At 35.3% G+C, this 16,819-nt stretch overlaps 1 protein-coding gene across 1 annotated transcript in view; it reads right to left on the bottom strand.

Moving 5' to 3' along the window:
* The window catches only part of LOC105226212 (uncharacterized), a 114,363-nt gene that overhangs the window by 13,743 nt on the left and 83,801 nt on the right, over window positions 1-16,819 (bottom strand). Inside the window, exons 3-5 of the mRNA XM_049450727.1 lie at window positions 10,003-10,453; window positions 3,567-3,851; window positions 2,848-3,323 (exon numbers count right to left, since the gene is read on the bottom strand). Coding sequence (XP_049306684.1) covers window positions 2,848-3,323; window positions 3,567-3,851; window positions 10,003-10,453 — 1,212 coding nt within the window. The remainder of the gene's footprint in view (window positions 1-2,847; window positions 3,324-3,566; window positions 3,852-10,002; window positions 10,454-16,819) is intronic.

Raw genomic sequence — 16,819 nt, 5'->3', positions numbered from 1 at the left:
AAGAATAACCGTTAACTTCGATTGCACGGAAGCTACAATACCCTTCTCAAACAAAAAAAGTTTTCCATCAAGGAGTTGTGTTTGATTGGTCAGCTATACGCTATAATGGCTCCATCTGAGTATTTGGTCCGGAGATGGCATTATCTTTGAATGTAATCTATTTCATGGAGATATCTTGTCAAAAAAGGAAGTTCTCTATGCAAGGATTTGAGTATGATCTGTCAGTTTATGTGGCAGCTATATGCTACGGTGGTTCAATAGCAGTGATTACAACCAAAAACCGAGAAACAAGTTTGCGTATAAGCAGGTTGTGATAAACGGATTTGGCTATTTCGACTTAGCTCCTCATGTTCATCATTTATGTTTACACCTTAAAGGGTCATCCATGCTTTTTCTGGGTATTACAAATTTCTTGGCAAACTTAACATACTTTATACAGGGTATAATAATAATAATCCTCATATTATATTTTGATTAGAAAACAATGCTGGTCATACAGTATACTCTCGAAAAGTAAATCGATTGGTATTTTGGGTAATTTACTTTTTCGAAAAATTTACTTTTCCAAATATATACATAAATTATCTGTTTTTATAATATTAAATGCATTTTTAAACCTTAAAAATTCATTCATTTATTTGCTTCAATAAAACATATGGATTTACATGAAAAACATATGTATTTATTATGAAGAGAAAAAATTTTGAATATTCTTTTGTTTTTTTTCTTTTGCAATATATTTTCTGACCATTTACATATGTACATATCTCAAAGTTTATTTACTAAACAGACACGATAAACAAGAGAGTAAGTGTTTTTGCAACATCGTAAAAAACGCTGCTTGCTTCGTTTCGAATTTTTTATCACACTCTCTGAAAAGTACATTAAAAAATTTACTTTTTCGAGGTGCATGTGTAATCTTAAAGGTGATTTACTTTTCCGCGATTATTTACTTTCTGAGAATTTACTTTTCGAGAGTATACTGTACCATTTCTTCCTAAAGTTGTATCAACCGTTACGATTCTCTGTGCCACATTGAAGTTATATATTTTAATTTCGTTATGGTACTTTATAAGGTATTGGTTAATAGCGTTTTGTGGGCATGGCAGTGTTCTGATTACGTCCATCTACAAATGCGTACAAAATCTCAATTTTTACTCAAGTTACCCGGATTACAATTCGTCTCGTCAACCGATCACTTATATATACAACTATGATCAAATATGCCAACGAATTTTCCAGTCATCATAGCACTTGGAAAAATCCTACGTCGTGATGGCCATCAGAGCTTTCTTCTATTCAGCTTTTATACAATATCCTCAATTGAGTCATAAAAGGTGTCCTCGGAGTGGTCTTGTGAATTTGCTGAATATTTAGAAGTTACACGATATTAGTTGAAAATACTTTCGGTACATTTCACGTTCACGAATAACCAATGCCGTATGAGATGGTGCATTATCGCACTTTTTTGTCCAATAAATTCAGACAAAGTAAATATCGAAGAATTCACTTTTAGAGCCACAAAAAACGGCGCGTAGCTTAAATACTAATGAATATTTTGACGTGAAATTTAGCATAGATGTCACAAACGGTACTATCAACAGAAAAAAATGGATACCAAGTACAGCCAGGTTTTTCTCCACCTGATTTCTCCAAAGGAGTGGCTATATTCAATTTCGTGAAAGAACGTGAGAAATCCTTTTGTAAGTTGCTACAAAGAAGAAGCTTCAGCAGAGCCACTCCGACATACACGGTTTAAGAGTTCACTGAAGTGTAATTGCAGCGTCTGTTCACCAAAGGTGCCAGCGGATATCGGTCTTGCCGTACAAACTAATCGATTAAAACAAGTTCTTGTATGACAACTTTTTTTGTGAAGGGTATTATTATATTATAGCAGCGGTGTGGCCGAAGTTAGCATTTTTTCTTGTTCTTGATTTTGGTTTACCACTGCTAAGTGTTTCCTTTCCACCTCGTTTATATTTTGTTTATTAGTTTAATGAGTAGACATGTTAAGTGCTAATATGTGTACAATGTATGTTTGACTTTGTGGCCCGCACTTGTCTATTTATACTAATTTATACATTTTGACTAGTGGAATGCAGGTGTCTATGCTTTATTTTCCTAACAAGTGGCTGCAATGACTCGGTGTGCGAACGCAATAACTTAGTATTTGTAACTTTGCAGTTATTGTAATACACTACAAATTATGTTCTATGATTTTTTAGTTGTTTTATAGAATTTTATTCTTGTTGTTTTTATAAATTTGCACAGTTTCTATTTTGCCTATTACTATTTAGATTTGATTATTGCTTATATTTGGCATTTAACAAGTTGCACGCTTGCGTGCCGCGACCATCGATTGCAAGTGCCTTTACTGCTAAAATGTGCAGGGTGTTGCATTAGAATGCCAATATGAAGTTATAAATATTAAAATCTATAAATGGGGCGCTAGTCTACGCACAGTCGCACAGCTCGAATGATTATTAATGAGTATTTGCACATTATGAATGAGTTTCGTGCGTTCGGCGATGTCCATAGCAGTATTGTAATGCGGTGCAAAAAAGGCGCCGCTGCATGACTGGCCAATCAAAGTGACAGCTCGCTATTAGAGAACATGATATATGGGTGTACAGACAGTGTGTGAGTTTTGTATAATAAATGAGTTCAATTTAATGCAGAAAATTAACAACAAAAAACAGTCAACAACAATAACAACAAATGTTACACATATTATAGGTAACATATATTTGCTTGTTCTTTTTTCTAACTAACTAAAAATGGACCTAACATTACTATTGTTCTACGCTTTTCGACTACATTGATTATGGGTAAATAGCGCTTACTCACCTGAGAATGATATAATTGTATTCACATCAACGGGTTGTACTGGTTCACCATCGGTGGAAATCACTGTCATCGTATGACCCTCAATTGTCACTTGAGCCGGGCACACGGATGCGAAAGCGTTAATCATACGGAAACGATAACGGCGTCCGGGTGTAATGGTGAATATTTCGAGTGGTGTATTTGTCATGAAACCGGTGTTGGGATCACGGAATTGTCCCTTGCCGTTAATTAGCACCGATTCGGGATCTTGACCGGTGTTGACGGCCAAACGACCGGGATAACGTTCGGCGGCATCTTCGTGCAACCAATCGCTAATCAACATAATGTGTGTGGTCAAATCGAAATCGTACAAATGTGAGTTGGGATCACGTGATGGGGGCTGACGCACTACAATGCTGCCGTAAATACCGTCCAATTTCTGCAGACCATGATGAGAATGCCAAAAGTGTGTACCGGCATTACCAGTCCATTGATATCTGTTTTAAAATAATTTTTATAAATATTTGAATTGAATTATTTAAATTTTTTTAATAAAATATTTTTAAATTTTATTTCATTAATAAAATAATATATTATATAAACTTTTTTAATTTATTTTTATTTTTTTATATTTTATTTTAATGTAACATTGTATAAATATTTTTTTTTTTTTATTTTAATATTTTTTAAATCGCATATTTTAATTTTTTTTCGCTAATATTTTGCCACTTGTCACCCACCTGAACGTGTTGCCTTGCTGTATGGGACACTGTGTCACGAATGGCACACCGTCGTAGTACTGTGAGCCGCGCTGCCAAATGCCGTGCCAATGTATTGTTGTCTCCATACCTTCCATATGATTTTCCACATCGATAACAACTTTGTCATTCTCGCACACCTGTATACTGGGACCGGGTATCATACGGTTCACGGTGAGTATACCGCGTTCAACACCATCGGCAAGCACGCATTGACAGTGACTCCACACGGTGTTGGTGGCATTCGGTGTGCACACCTGACAAGCGCTGCAATTAAAAAGACAAAAACAAATCGGTGGTTAGATAAAGTTGCAAACAGTCCGAAGATCTAGTTTTTTATGACATTTTGACTTTTGAAGTATTACTTGTAATTTATTATGAGCAAATAGTATTTTTATACTTTTGCGACATGTTAGGTTAGATTTGGTTAGATAGCTGATCAAAGATCGCACATGGACTGCTATATGTAGTCTCTTATGAAGCCATAGAACTCCTGTGTTCGAACTTATAAATTAGCAAACGCTTAGTAGTCAATATAAATTTGCACAGGCATTTAATTTGCACCCTTCCCAGTTCGGTGGGATGTCTGAAGATATGCAAAAAGGAAGTGTTGAGTTGTTTCCACCTCCTCTTCTTCTGCAGATAACATCTGGTAAGATTCCTAACTTTATAGCATGGACGCCGATATGGCAAAGATCTGCTAAAAGCCCCACAACTAGGGTGGATCAGCCTTACTGAGGGCAAAAAGATCACTAGATCTCTTGCCACTGATTTTGGACCAAAAGCCTTTTGCTACTGACAGAAAACCCCTCTACAACCTTCCCCCAAGCCTTAATCTATCCGTAAAGAAACTCTCTTTGAACGCTCTCTATCGAATCCAGTCGGTGTGCGCACGCTTCGAAGTACAGTCGCGGCGGAAGAAAATCAGTATATTTATTTATAGAAAAGGCAAGGCACGAAAGCAAGAGGCTACCAAAATGGTTTTTGTCGTGGAAAGAATAATTTAGATATCATAAAGAAAGAAAGATGCCCAAAAAAAGTTTGTATGCGTGAATGTAGAAGTTAGTTGCATTAAAAATGCTGCCAGTATGTTTCAACAACCGTTATTTTGATTCATAATCGCTTCGATTCTTTACACTCCAAGGCTTGATGATTCGAATTATTACACTCTCTATAATACTTTTACTTTCTTTACTTTTAATTCAGAAGATAGTAAATTTCCCTTGGCCTTTACAAACGAATTTCTCCCTACACCACTGACCTACAAACCCACACATATCTAACGCTCATAGAGTATATGTAATGATTAACTAGTAACTACACCTATTATTTACTGTGTAAATATATCGAGTAAAAGCGTGTTTACATAACCAAACATTTTCCAATATATTTAATATGGTGTGGAGAGAAAAACAAAACTAAGCAATGCTTTAAGAAAATTTTATTGCAATTGGCGCTGTTCCGTGTTTTTGTGCGCAAATAATTGTAATTAAATTGTTGAAAAACTCCTAGACCCCTGATTATGGCGTTTCATGCACCGCTGCACAAACAAAAAACTGGTTGTGCGTCTTACAGCAGAAAATTGAATTGAAAGTGGCGAAATTTGATTGAAAAAGATAGTGGCTGCGTTTGTAAACTGGGTGCAGGTGATTTAAATAAAGAGACGGTAATAAAAAAGTACTCAATCTAACATTTTCCTAAGTTTTAATTTTGGGTTAAATATTATAAAAATAGATATTTTTCATTTATGGTAATTGTGCAATATTTTTATATATTTTAGTGTAACCTTGAACTATATATTACTTTGGTGGAGATATTTTTTATTTATTTAGTAGGGTGGAGAGTTAAAGCAATATAAAAAGTAAAAGCATGAATAGAGCTGATCTTTAGTATGATAAATCACATGTCATATTATAATTACTACTACTTCTATATTAAATAGCAGTATCACCCAGTTTTAGTGAAAAATTAATTAAAAATAGCAACAATTAGAAGCCACATTTTTCATATAAATTCAGATAATATCTACAAAAATAGTGCGAATGCCTTTCATTTTTACGCTTACGCTTTTGATATGCTCGGGTTATTAATGACAAATTATTGAATTAAGAATCAATTACTAGGTGACCGATATAATAACAACAAACAATTAATTCTCACACTAATTGTTATTGCGGTTATGTCGCCAGCATCGGCAGTATCAGGCATGTATAACTGTCAATTGTCGTCGTTGGTGTCATTTAAACTACCGTGGGAATTTGTGTGTTAAGGAAAATTTGTGTAATCATATGCAGCATACACATAGGCACTTTATACTCTAGCTATTGATACATGCCTTGTGAGAAATTAGCATATGTATATTTTCAAAAATTAGTCACTTTTCCGATTTTGTTTCAAATGAAGATAAGTGAATAAATAGAGAACAAACCAAACAATTATTTTTCTTTATTTAGAAATCGTTTCCATTCAATTAAGGTTCCATTCAAGCCATATTTAAGATATTTTAGAAGTTACTTCTTAATCGAAGCTTTAATACCCTTCACAGATGCTTTTAATACGAAGATATGTTTATCTTGATTTTCGTTCGGTCAGTTTGTATGGTAGCTTTATGCTTTCAAGACCGGAGCATACTCCTGTAGAACCCCCAAAGGTGATCTAGCCACCGATGCCCAGAGCATACTTAAATTATGGAGGGAACACTTCTCCAGCCTGCTGAATGGCAGTGAACACATAACACCAGGAGAAGACGAACCCGATTCCCCAATCGATGACGATGGAGCAGACGTTCCATTACCCGGCCATGAAGAACAACAAAGCGGCAGGGGCCGACGGTTTGCCGGCCGAGCTATTCAAACACGGCGGCGAAGAACTGATAAAGAGCATGCATCAGCTTCTTTTCAAAATATGGTCGGATGAAAGCATGCCCAACGATTGGAATTTAAGTGTGCTATGCCCAATCCATAAAAAAGGAGACCCCACAATCTGCGCCAACTACCGTGGGATAAGCCTCCTCAACATCGCGTACAAGGTTCTATCGAGCGTATTGCGTGAAAGATTAAAGCCCACCGTCAACAAACTGATTGGACCTTATCAGTGTGGCTTCAGGCCTAGTAAATCAACAACCGACCAGATATTCACCATGCGCCAAATCTTGGAAAAGACCCGTGAAAGGAGAATCGACACTCACCACCTATTCGTCGATTTCAAAGCTGCTTTCGACAGCACGAAAAGGAGCTACCTTTATGCCGCGATGTCTGAATTTGGTATCCCCGCAAAACTAATACGGCTGTGTAAACTGACGTTGAGCAACACGAAAAGCTCCGTCAGGATCGGGAAGGACCTCTCCGAGCCGTTCGATACAAAACGAGGTTTCAGACAAGGCGACTCCCTATCGTGCGACTTTTTCAATCTGCTGCTGGAGAAAATAGTTCGAGCTGCAGAACTCAACAGAGAAGGTACCATCTTCTATAAGAGTGTACAACTGCTGGCGTATGCCGATGATATTGATATCATCGGTCTCAACACCCGCGCCGTTAGTTCTGCTTTCTTCAGACTGGACAAGGAAGCAAAAGAAATGGGTATGGCAGTAAACGAGGGCAAGACGAAATATCTCCTGTCATCAAACAAACAGTCGTCGCACTCGCGACTTGGCACACACGTCACTGTTGACAGTCCTAACTTTGAAGTTGTAGATAATTTCGTCTATCTTGGAACCAGCGTAAACACCACCAACAATGTCAGCCTGGAAATCCAACGCAGGATTACTCTTGCCAACAGGTGCTACTTCGGACTGAGTAGGCAATTGAAAAGTAAAGTCCTCTCTCGACGAACAAAAACCAAACTCTATAAGTCGCTCATAATTCCCGTCCTGCTATATGGTGCAGAGGCTTGGACGATGACAACAACCGATGAGTCGACGTTGCGAGTTTTCGAGAGAAAAGTTCTGCGAAAGATTTATGGTCTTTTGCGCGTTGGCCACGGCGAATATCGCATTCGATGGAACTATGAGCTGTACGAGATATACGACGACATTGACATAGTTCAGCGAATTAAAAGACCTAGCCAGCGTGGTCATGTTGTCCGGATGGATGAAAACACTCCAGCTCTGAAAGTATTCGACGCAGTACCCGCCTCGGGAAGCAGAGGAAGAGGAAGACCTCCACTCCGGTGGAAGGACCAAAAGGAGAAGGACCTGGCCTCGCTTGGAATATCCAATTGGCGCCACGTAGCGAAGAGAAGAAACGACTGGCGCGCTGTTGTTGACTCGGCTATAATCGCGTAAGCGGTGTCTACGCCAGTAAAGAAGAAGAACTTGTTAAATTAAAAAAGTTTTCCATATAAGGACTTAACTTTGATCGATCAGTTTGTATGACAGCTATAACTTGTAGTTGTTCGATATCGACACTTCGTCAAATGATAAGCTTCTGAGGGAGAAGACAATGCGTGAAAATTTTCTGATCGCTTTCTCCAAAACAGGGGGGCTTATTCACGTATATACAGACAGGTGGACAATCTTTTTAAGTTCTATTCGAAATTTCTACTATAAAGCAAGAAATTCGTTTGAAAACTATTCACGAGGGTCGGTTCTATGTAATTTTGGGATATATAACCGATAAATGGGTGTAACTTCAGCAATATTTTTAGAAATTCGTTTTCTTTTCTTTTTATTTTTATTTTTATTTTTCTTCATTTTTACCTTTATCTTCAATTTTATCTTTATCTTTATCTTTATCTTTATCTTTATCTTTATCTTTTTCTTTATCTTTATCTTATCTTTATCTTTATCTTTATCTTTATCTTTATCTTTATCTTTATCTTTATCTTTATCTTTATCTTTATCTTTATCTTTATCTTTATCTTTATCTTTATCTTTATCTTTATCTTTATCTTTATCTTTATCTTTATCTTTATCTTTATCTTTATCTTTATCTTTATCTTTATCTTTATCTTTATCTTTATCTTTATCTTTATCTTTATCTTTATCTTTATCTTTATCTTTATCTTTATCTTTATCTTTATCTTTATCTTTATCTTTATCTTTATCTTTATCTTTATCTTTATCTTTATCTTTATCTTTATAGGAAAACTAAAAACTACATATACCGCAAATCTTTTTCGTTAGTAAAACACAAAATTTCCTAAAGGGTCACTCCTCAACTTGCCAATACTCTCACTTTTTACATTTCCATATTGCAACAACAACAACCAAGTTGGCATGCATTCTTGTGCGGCGCCATATAACTGCGATTATCACGGCATGCTAATAAATTTGCTGCTGTGCTGCTGTGTCTATATGTCATTTTTGCACGCATGCGTGTACATACAACCATATATGTATGTGCATGAAAGTATGCAAATTGCAGCATCGATTTATCTAGCTTATTTGCATTGCTTTTACTTTGCGCATTTGCCTTTGTTTTTGCTTTTCTAACACAAAGCTTTTGCAATATTCATTGCAAGTCGCTGGGACTAGTTTTTATTCTGCTGTCAACGCTACTATAGTTGATGTTGTTACTGTGTTCGTTGTTAGTGGTATTCATTAGAGGCTTTTGGAGCGGCGGCGCATAAGGTGGCATGCCGATTTATTTGCGAGTTTTGTGTGACTCGCGCTATTCTTCTTATGCATAGCGCACTCGCAGTGGTGGTTTTGGTAAGTAACAAGGCAAGTAAATAAACTTTAAATATCAAACTGTCATCGCTATCTAACAGAATGGTTTATGGCTTACTAACTTTGCTTACTACGTCAATTATGCGGTTGACAATTTCTTTGATGTGTACGCAAATTGCAGTTAGATGAATGTATGTGTGTGTGACTCGCACAGATAGTTCCCGCGGTATGTCAGGTATTCATCATTGTTGTGACAAATATTCCCGTCGACGGCGAAGATTGTCATTTCGCCTGAAAATTGTGTGAAATATTTGGAAAAATTGTTGCTATTTTTAGTTGCACTCTTCATTCTGCATTTTGGAGTATTATATAATAAAAAAAATCAGTGAAGCCAAAATGACTTCCTTCTTTTTGATTGATTGCCGCAAATGTATGACGTAATTAAGAGTCGGAAATGATAAATTATGTCAACGATGAATAGTCTTATCATTGTCTGTTAGATATGTCATCCTTACATAATAACAAACCCACCACGTCTGCACTCCGATAGAGAAATAGATATAATAGAAAAATAAATATAAGCTCTTCGATAATCCACGTCAAACCGCGTGTATAATATTTTAAGAAAAAGTATAAGTATTTTAAGAAAAAAAAATGTTTTAAACAGAATGTCGCAAATAATGTGCTCGTTCGCCTTGAAACTAAGCCCACTTTAACCTAGCATTCAAAACTTTCTTTTCAAACATCCAAAGCAAACATTTCAATCAAAACTATTTTGTGTTTTATATGTAGATTTGAGTTTTTACTTACGCGCCCAGCACGGTGTAGAATTCCATAGTGAAATGATAGTAGCAGATACGTGGTGGTTCACCCTCACGACAGGCACGTGCGCACTCATCTGGCGCCGATAATGTCGGATTGCGCCTTAATTCGGCGGTGGCACTAGTGGAGAAATCCAAATGACGGAATGGCGATTGTGGATTTGGATCGACTACTGTGTTCGCAATAGTCGGATACCGTGCTGTATTGAATTTTGGCAAATTGCCACGCGAATTCAGATAACCACTGCCAACACTGAGCGTATTGGACAGACCGCCACCGCTACCCAAACTATTGCCATTCAAAGGCAGTGGACTGGGTATGCTGGCGCCCAATGAGGGATGTGTCTGTACGACGCCATGTGTGGCTGAGAAGAATGGTGACTCCAATGGTGATGTGGTCGCGATGCGTGGTGTGAACAGCGAGCCGGCAGTCGCTTGATCTGGAAGATAAAAATGAGGATTGTGTTAAAATTGGATTTGCAGGTTTTACGGGTTTTGAAAGTAATCTTTTAGAGCTTATTTGTAATTTGATTTTGTTTTCTTTTTAGTGAACGGGTTTTATGATTTAAGTAGGGTGTGTGACTTCACTAAAATCTGCCTAAATGTAGACTACAGTTTCACGACATTTTTGAATATTTAATTCAAATTTATTGATTAAGTAGGGTGTGTGACTTCGCTAAAATCTGCCTAAATGCAGACTATAGTTTGAAGACAGTTTTGAGTATTTAATTTAAATTGTTGCATACATTTAGGGAATTATCAAATTCATTTCATTACTATAATATCAAATCATTGAGACTTTTATATACTAAAAATTACTATAAATACAAAAATTCAACCACAATAATGATTCCAGACTAAAATACTTCTTCAGCTTACTTAAGTGCTTATTACTATTTACTTAAGACACTTAATTTCCACACAATTGAAATATATTTTTTTCACTGCTAACTATTAGGTATTATCTGCTAGTTCCTTTAATAACTAACAAAGTAAATCGATTTTAATGAAACCGAAAATATGCTAATACAAAGCAATAGCACGCCCATTACTCACGACTTCCTAGCACTTCAGCGCCTTAGCAGCTGGCGCATGCGCATTCAATCGCATTATTATTCTTAATTTGCGTGTCACTGTCGGCGTGAAAATCAGCACGAGGCAGTTTACATAATTTCGATTCTTTTTGGAGCAGAAAATTAAGTGATGAAAACTTTGCTGGCGCACAAAGGCAAAAATTAAAACCGATGGCATGGAGCAGAAACAAATAAACAATAGCAAATAAAATAATTGGGTTCTTCCAACAAGAAAAAAAAACTAAAAATTGCAAGAAAAAATACCTTGAAGTTAAACAAATAAATTAAGAGAGTCTATAGAGTCTAGTGAAGTCACAAGCAGGCAGCGTATGGTCTCACAGGGCAGCGCTGAGGTTGAGTTATTTTGGGTTGGGTAGTTTGCTTGTCTGTTTCATTTGTTTAGAGCTTATTTCGAGTTGAATTAGTTTAACTATTCATTATAATTGAAAAGTAAGCGCAGACGTCGGTAATTCTTTTGATATTTCTGCGGCTTTTGAAATGAAAATCGCTTTGAAAAAATTACAAAAAAAAAAATAATAATAGTGATAAATAAAGGCGCAGTTATGCAAATTACTTTTATTTCCTCAAACATTTTACGATTTTATTGACACTTATTTGCCACATATTAGCAAACGCTACGCATAATCAAACCACAGGCGCTGGTTAACGCCAACTCACTTCACTTTTTTTTTTATTTTTTTTTTGTTATTGTGTGGTGTGGAGAAATGCTTTACTATCACTTTTATGTACAGGTTGTGTCAATGTATTGTTAAGTTGTGAATATGATTTTGCTTTCACGCAAAATTAACATTACAAGAGCTTAGAAAGCAATGACATGAATGTCAAACAAAATCAAAAAAAGGCTAATAATAAAAAATAAAAGTAGAAAATCATACAAATTTGTATATAAATATAAACAATGTAAGCCAAACAACAAATCAGACAACAAAAAATTAGCTAACTGACTCCACCGTTGCTATGTATATACACACACGCACACAATCCAGCTTGCCGCAACGCTTGACGAACTGCCTGATGTCTAGCATTAAATCCTTGACATTGACTGATGGAAAATGGTTATCAACGAATGCTCGCGGCTTAAAGTGTTTAGCCAGCGTCAGTGTGTTTTCCAGATTTTCCACTGTTGTGTGCTGCTTAACTTTCAGTTTCGTTGTGGCCGCCGCCACATGCGTCTTAAACAAATACCATAATCTAACTGTAAAGTAGCATAACAAAACAAATATTATGCTATGTGTCTACAAACTGTATAACCGCAACAACTGAAACTACACTTTCCAATTTGCACACAAAGTCACATTTGTGCTTATGCGCATATATAGCAAGGCAGCTAGCGAGCGAGTATGTGTCTTAAGTCTTTTGAGTTGAATGTCAGTCAGCATTCAGCATTTTATGTGCAACACGAAAACCGGTACACCTTCAACAAAGCTGGTGTATTGTCTAGCAGAACACAGACTGCGGCCACATCAACAACAATAACACTAAAAACAATAGCAACAACAACTGCTACCGACTGACCTTTATGGCATGCCACTAAAATAGCTAGTATTATTGTTGTTCTTGCTAACCGTTGTTTGTTTGCTGATGTTGCAACAAGCGTGTAATGCACGCTTTACTTCTTATTGCAGTCATCTGCAAACGCTTAAGATGGGTGCGCCTCTATTTGATGTTTGAGCGCATTGAGGGCGAAATACCTACCGACAGCTGGCAGAACAATTGCCAATCGATTGCCGGGTCGCACAAAAATGTCTGAGTGCTAAGTAAAGTTTGAAAAGGCATATGGTGCAGCTAATTTAATGCCACGCTGGCACATGTGGCACCGGTTGAGGTGTGCATGTAGTTATTGTTGTTTATAATTTTTATGGCAGAACTTTTCAAGCATCACAGCACTTTATGGTCACACTCATATCGTCGACGTTTAGCTGCTTCGCTGGCAAAAAGGTGATGACGGCTGAGGGCATTAAGGCCCCTTAAGACACACGCTTGAGTGCGTCACGAACAAGTGGGAAAATAACAACAAAGCGTATGTGGAAAAGATAAGTTCGTTCATATGGTGAGCAGTAGACAGAGTGTTAGATATGTGTGTATACATGAATGTGCGTTGGAATATATTTTGTTTATGTGTTTATGTATACAAGTACACACAATAACGCATTAACGAAAAACTATGTTGCGGTAACGGAAAACGTACTAAATTGCACGTTTCAACGCAATTCATGCATTAGATAATCGCAATTTTAATTAAGTGGCAATTTAAACAATTTATATGAGCAAATATTAAAATTAGTGCAGTTAGTATTTTGTAGAAAAATTCAAGGTTGCGTAAAATTTGCAAAAAGGTGTATAAAAATTAAAAAAAATAATAGTAAAAGTCATTAATTTGAAGCTATAAACCCTTTACAAATAAAATAAGTTTCCATAAAAGAAATTGTTTTGGATCGGTCAGTTTGAAAGGCAGCTTTATGCTATAGTGGAGCTATTTGAATAACATATTGGTTTTGGCGTTGCCTTCTACAAAAACACATGTCAAATTTCGTAAAGATATTTCGTCAAATCTTTTCGATTCCCTATGAGAATCTGATTTTGATAGGTCAGTTTGTATGAGAGCTATATGATATAGTAGTTCAATTTGAACAGTTTGTTCGGAAATAATACCTTTGCCTTAGGCAATTATCCATGCCAAATTTTGTAAAAATATCTTTGTAAACAAAAAATTTTTCCATACAAGAGTTTGATTTTCATTGTTCAGTTTGTATGACAGCTATATGCTATAGTAACCTGAACTAAACAATTTCTTTGGAGATTACATTGTTGCTTTAGATAATGATTCGAGTCAAATTTCGTGAAGATATCTTTATAAACAAAAAAGTTTTCCATACTAGAATTTAAATTTTATCGTTCAGTTTGTATGGCAGCTATATGCTATAGTAGTTCAATATCGGTGGTTCCGACAAATGAGTAGCTTCTCGGGTAGGAATGAACGTATGTAGAATTTCAGATCGATATCTCAGAAACTGACTTAGAATTAGTTCGCATGTATGTATATTGACATGGCTAAATCGACTCAGCTCATATATTATGTCACCTAAAATGCAAAATATCGTAATATCGGTGTTCATAAGTTACAGGTGAATGAAAAACAATATATTAGAAACCACTAATATTGAAACAAAATATGAGTTTCTGTTTTAAAATGTTTATATATTGGTGATGTCTGACAGCGGAAGCTACATATATTATTCATTCTAGAGTCCACAGATACTCTATTAAATTGTTTGAAAATTTACCTCACTTTTCCTTGAAAAAATAAACATAAAGTAACAAAAACGTTGTCTTAACCAATGTCACTTTTACCACAGCTGTCAAGACTCATTAGTTTCCATTTGCAAATTCAAGTGCAATGCGATATAAATCAATTTATGGTCTAAACCAAAGCCCTTGAACACTTTCCCCACAAGTGTGAACCAATAAAACTACCAATAATTGTTTAAAAATAACAAAAATGAAATATACAGTCACTCCTGTATTATCCAAAAATTAAAAAAATAAAAGTAAAATGTGGAGAATATGAAAAAGTAGGGAAACCCAATAAAAAATACCAAAAACTAAAGGAAAAAATTTGGAATAATAATAAAATATTACAGACAATACTGTTCGCACATAAATAAATAAAAAAATAATATAAAAGATTTTCTATCAAAACCCCATTGAACTTATTTGTTGCTCAACCATGACCACTGAGCGCGAGACACAGATGCGGTGATAACTCAACGAAAAAAACTATAAAAAATGCAACTCAGCGTTACGCCGAAAACCAAAGCAGGATTGTAAGCAGAAGTAGTGTGGTGAAGCAGCTGATTTGACAAACAAGCGTAAATTTGCGCTAATGATTATATGCAGCCGATTTTTTTTTTTCGAAAATTGAATAATTCGATTCATAGCCTAACCGATTTTCACTTTCAGCTACAACTTTATTGGAGATGCCGGTATGAGCACTTCAGTTTTACTCTGTTTTTATATTATAACGGTTTTTTAATCTGAATTTTTTATACTTTTTTCTTATTCGCCATGCATTCATTCATATCTTTGTCAAATGTCGAGTGGACAAATGCAAATGTATATTGCTTCGTTGCCGTGTCTCTCAAGCCAAACTGTGACCAATTTGTATTACATTCGCCACTGACAAGGTTAATGTTGTTTTTATTGTTATTGTTGTTGAAATTGTGTACTTAACGGCTTTGGCATGCCGGTGCTATGCAGTCTGGAACGAAACTAGTGATTATCGTTTACCACTTTCAATTTTAGCAACACAACTACAAGTCGTCTGTGTATGTATACATATTTACTCATAGCTCCCTGAAGTGGAGGAGATAAGCAATTGATTGAGAGAGTGATTATGCTTAGTTGGGTACAATGAGCGTTTGATTAAAGGTTTTAAATATAAAAAAAACGATTTTTCGTTTAAATATTTGTAAATGACTATATAAATGAATGTATTGAATAACTTTAACTTTTTTTGATTTTCCTGAGATAAGTTTGCTGTAGACAAGTATATACTAGCCATTTTCAATGCAGTAAAATTCGAAGATTTAGGAATCGAGGAAATAACTAGTATAATCAAGTAGAGATAGAATCGCTGATTTCAATACTTTTATGAGGAATCAGTATACTTATTCTCTCATACTTTTTTCAGTTGTATAACTTTGATGGTGCTTTTAGTGGTTTTTAGTAGCGAGCTGATCTTAAACATACTAAGCAGAGAAGTGATAAATCGGTTAGTGTTATTGCTCCTACTCATATTAATGCACCTAGTAGATTATTACTAGTACTTGAAAGCTTTTAGTCAAAATTCAACAATCCCCAGAATAATAATTGAAATATTTATTTACCTAATTATGATTTTGGAATCCAGTACAAACAGATTTGACTCATTCAGACCAAATAATTTTTTTTTAATTATAATTTTTTTTAAAACAAAAAGTGAATATGGCTTACAATAAATATATACATACATATGTAAATGTGTAAGTAATTATCAATGGCCATTCTCTTTTTTATGTTCACTGATAATTTGGGGACATACCTTAGTTAATGGTGACCAAAGGCAGTAGGTGTGCAAGCATTTAAGCGCATGCCAAATATTTTAGAACAATTTGTCAATAAAAATGGAATGCAGCAACAAAATAATAATGTCAATAAATGAGTTTTCGTGGAATGCAAAATATTTTTGCAGTCATTTTGGCAAACTTTGAATTTTAGAAGTTGAAGCTGAGATGAAATTAATTATAAATTTAAAGTAATTTTGTTAAAGATCTTAGAGCTGCTTAGAGCATTGAAGGGCTAAGAAAAATTCGTGATATAGTTAACTAATTAAACAACTTATTTAATACTTTTAGAGGGATCTGAGCTTAGAAGTGACAAAAAACTTTTAATTAATGATTAAAAACTAACACTGTCAGTCTCAAAAATAACCAAAAATGTGTATTGTATCATATATAAAATATAATTATTAATAATAATTTCACCGATTTCAAGTAATTCAACACGATTACTTGCTTCTAGACGACCTGGCCTTTGGATGAAACGATATTTTTTTTTAATTTTACAATCGCTTTTCATATTTGTTAGCGTAAATGTCTCGGATTTCATTGAGATACATATATAAGTAAATATATGCATGCGGTCTCTTAAGGCTATATCTAAATCTTAAACTGA

Source organism: Bactrocera dorsalis, chromosome 3 (assembly GCF_023373825.1).
Source record: "Bactrocera dorsalis isolate Fly_Bdor chromosome 3, ASM2337382v1, whole genome shotgun sequence".
Classification (NCBI taxonomy): domain Eukaryota; kingdom Metazoa; phylum Arthropoda; class Insecta; order Diptera; family Tephritidae; genus Bactrocera; species Bactrocera dorsalis.
The sequence above is the reverse complement of the archived record's forward strand: the minus strand, read 5'-3'. Positions and strand labels throughout refer to the sequence as shown.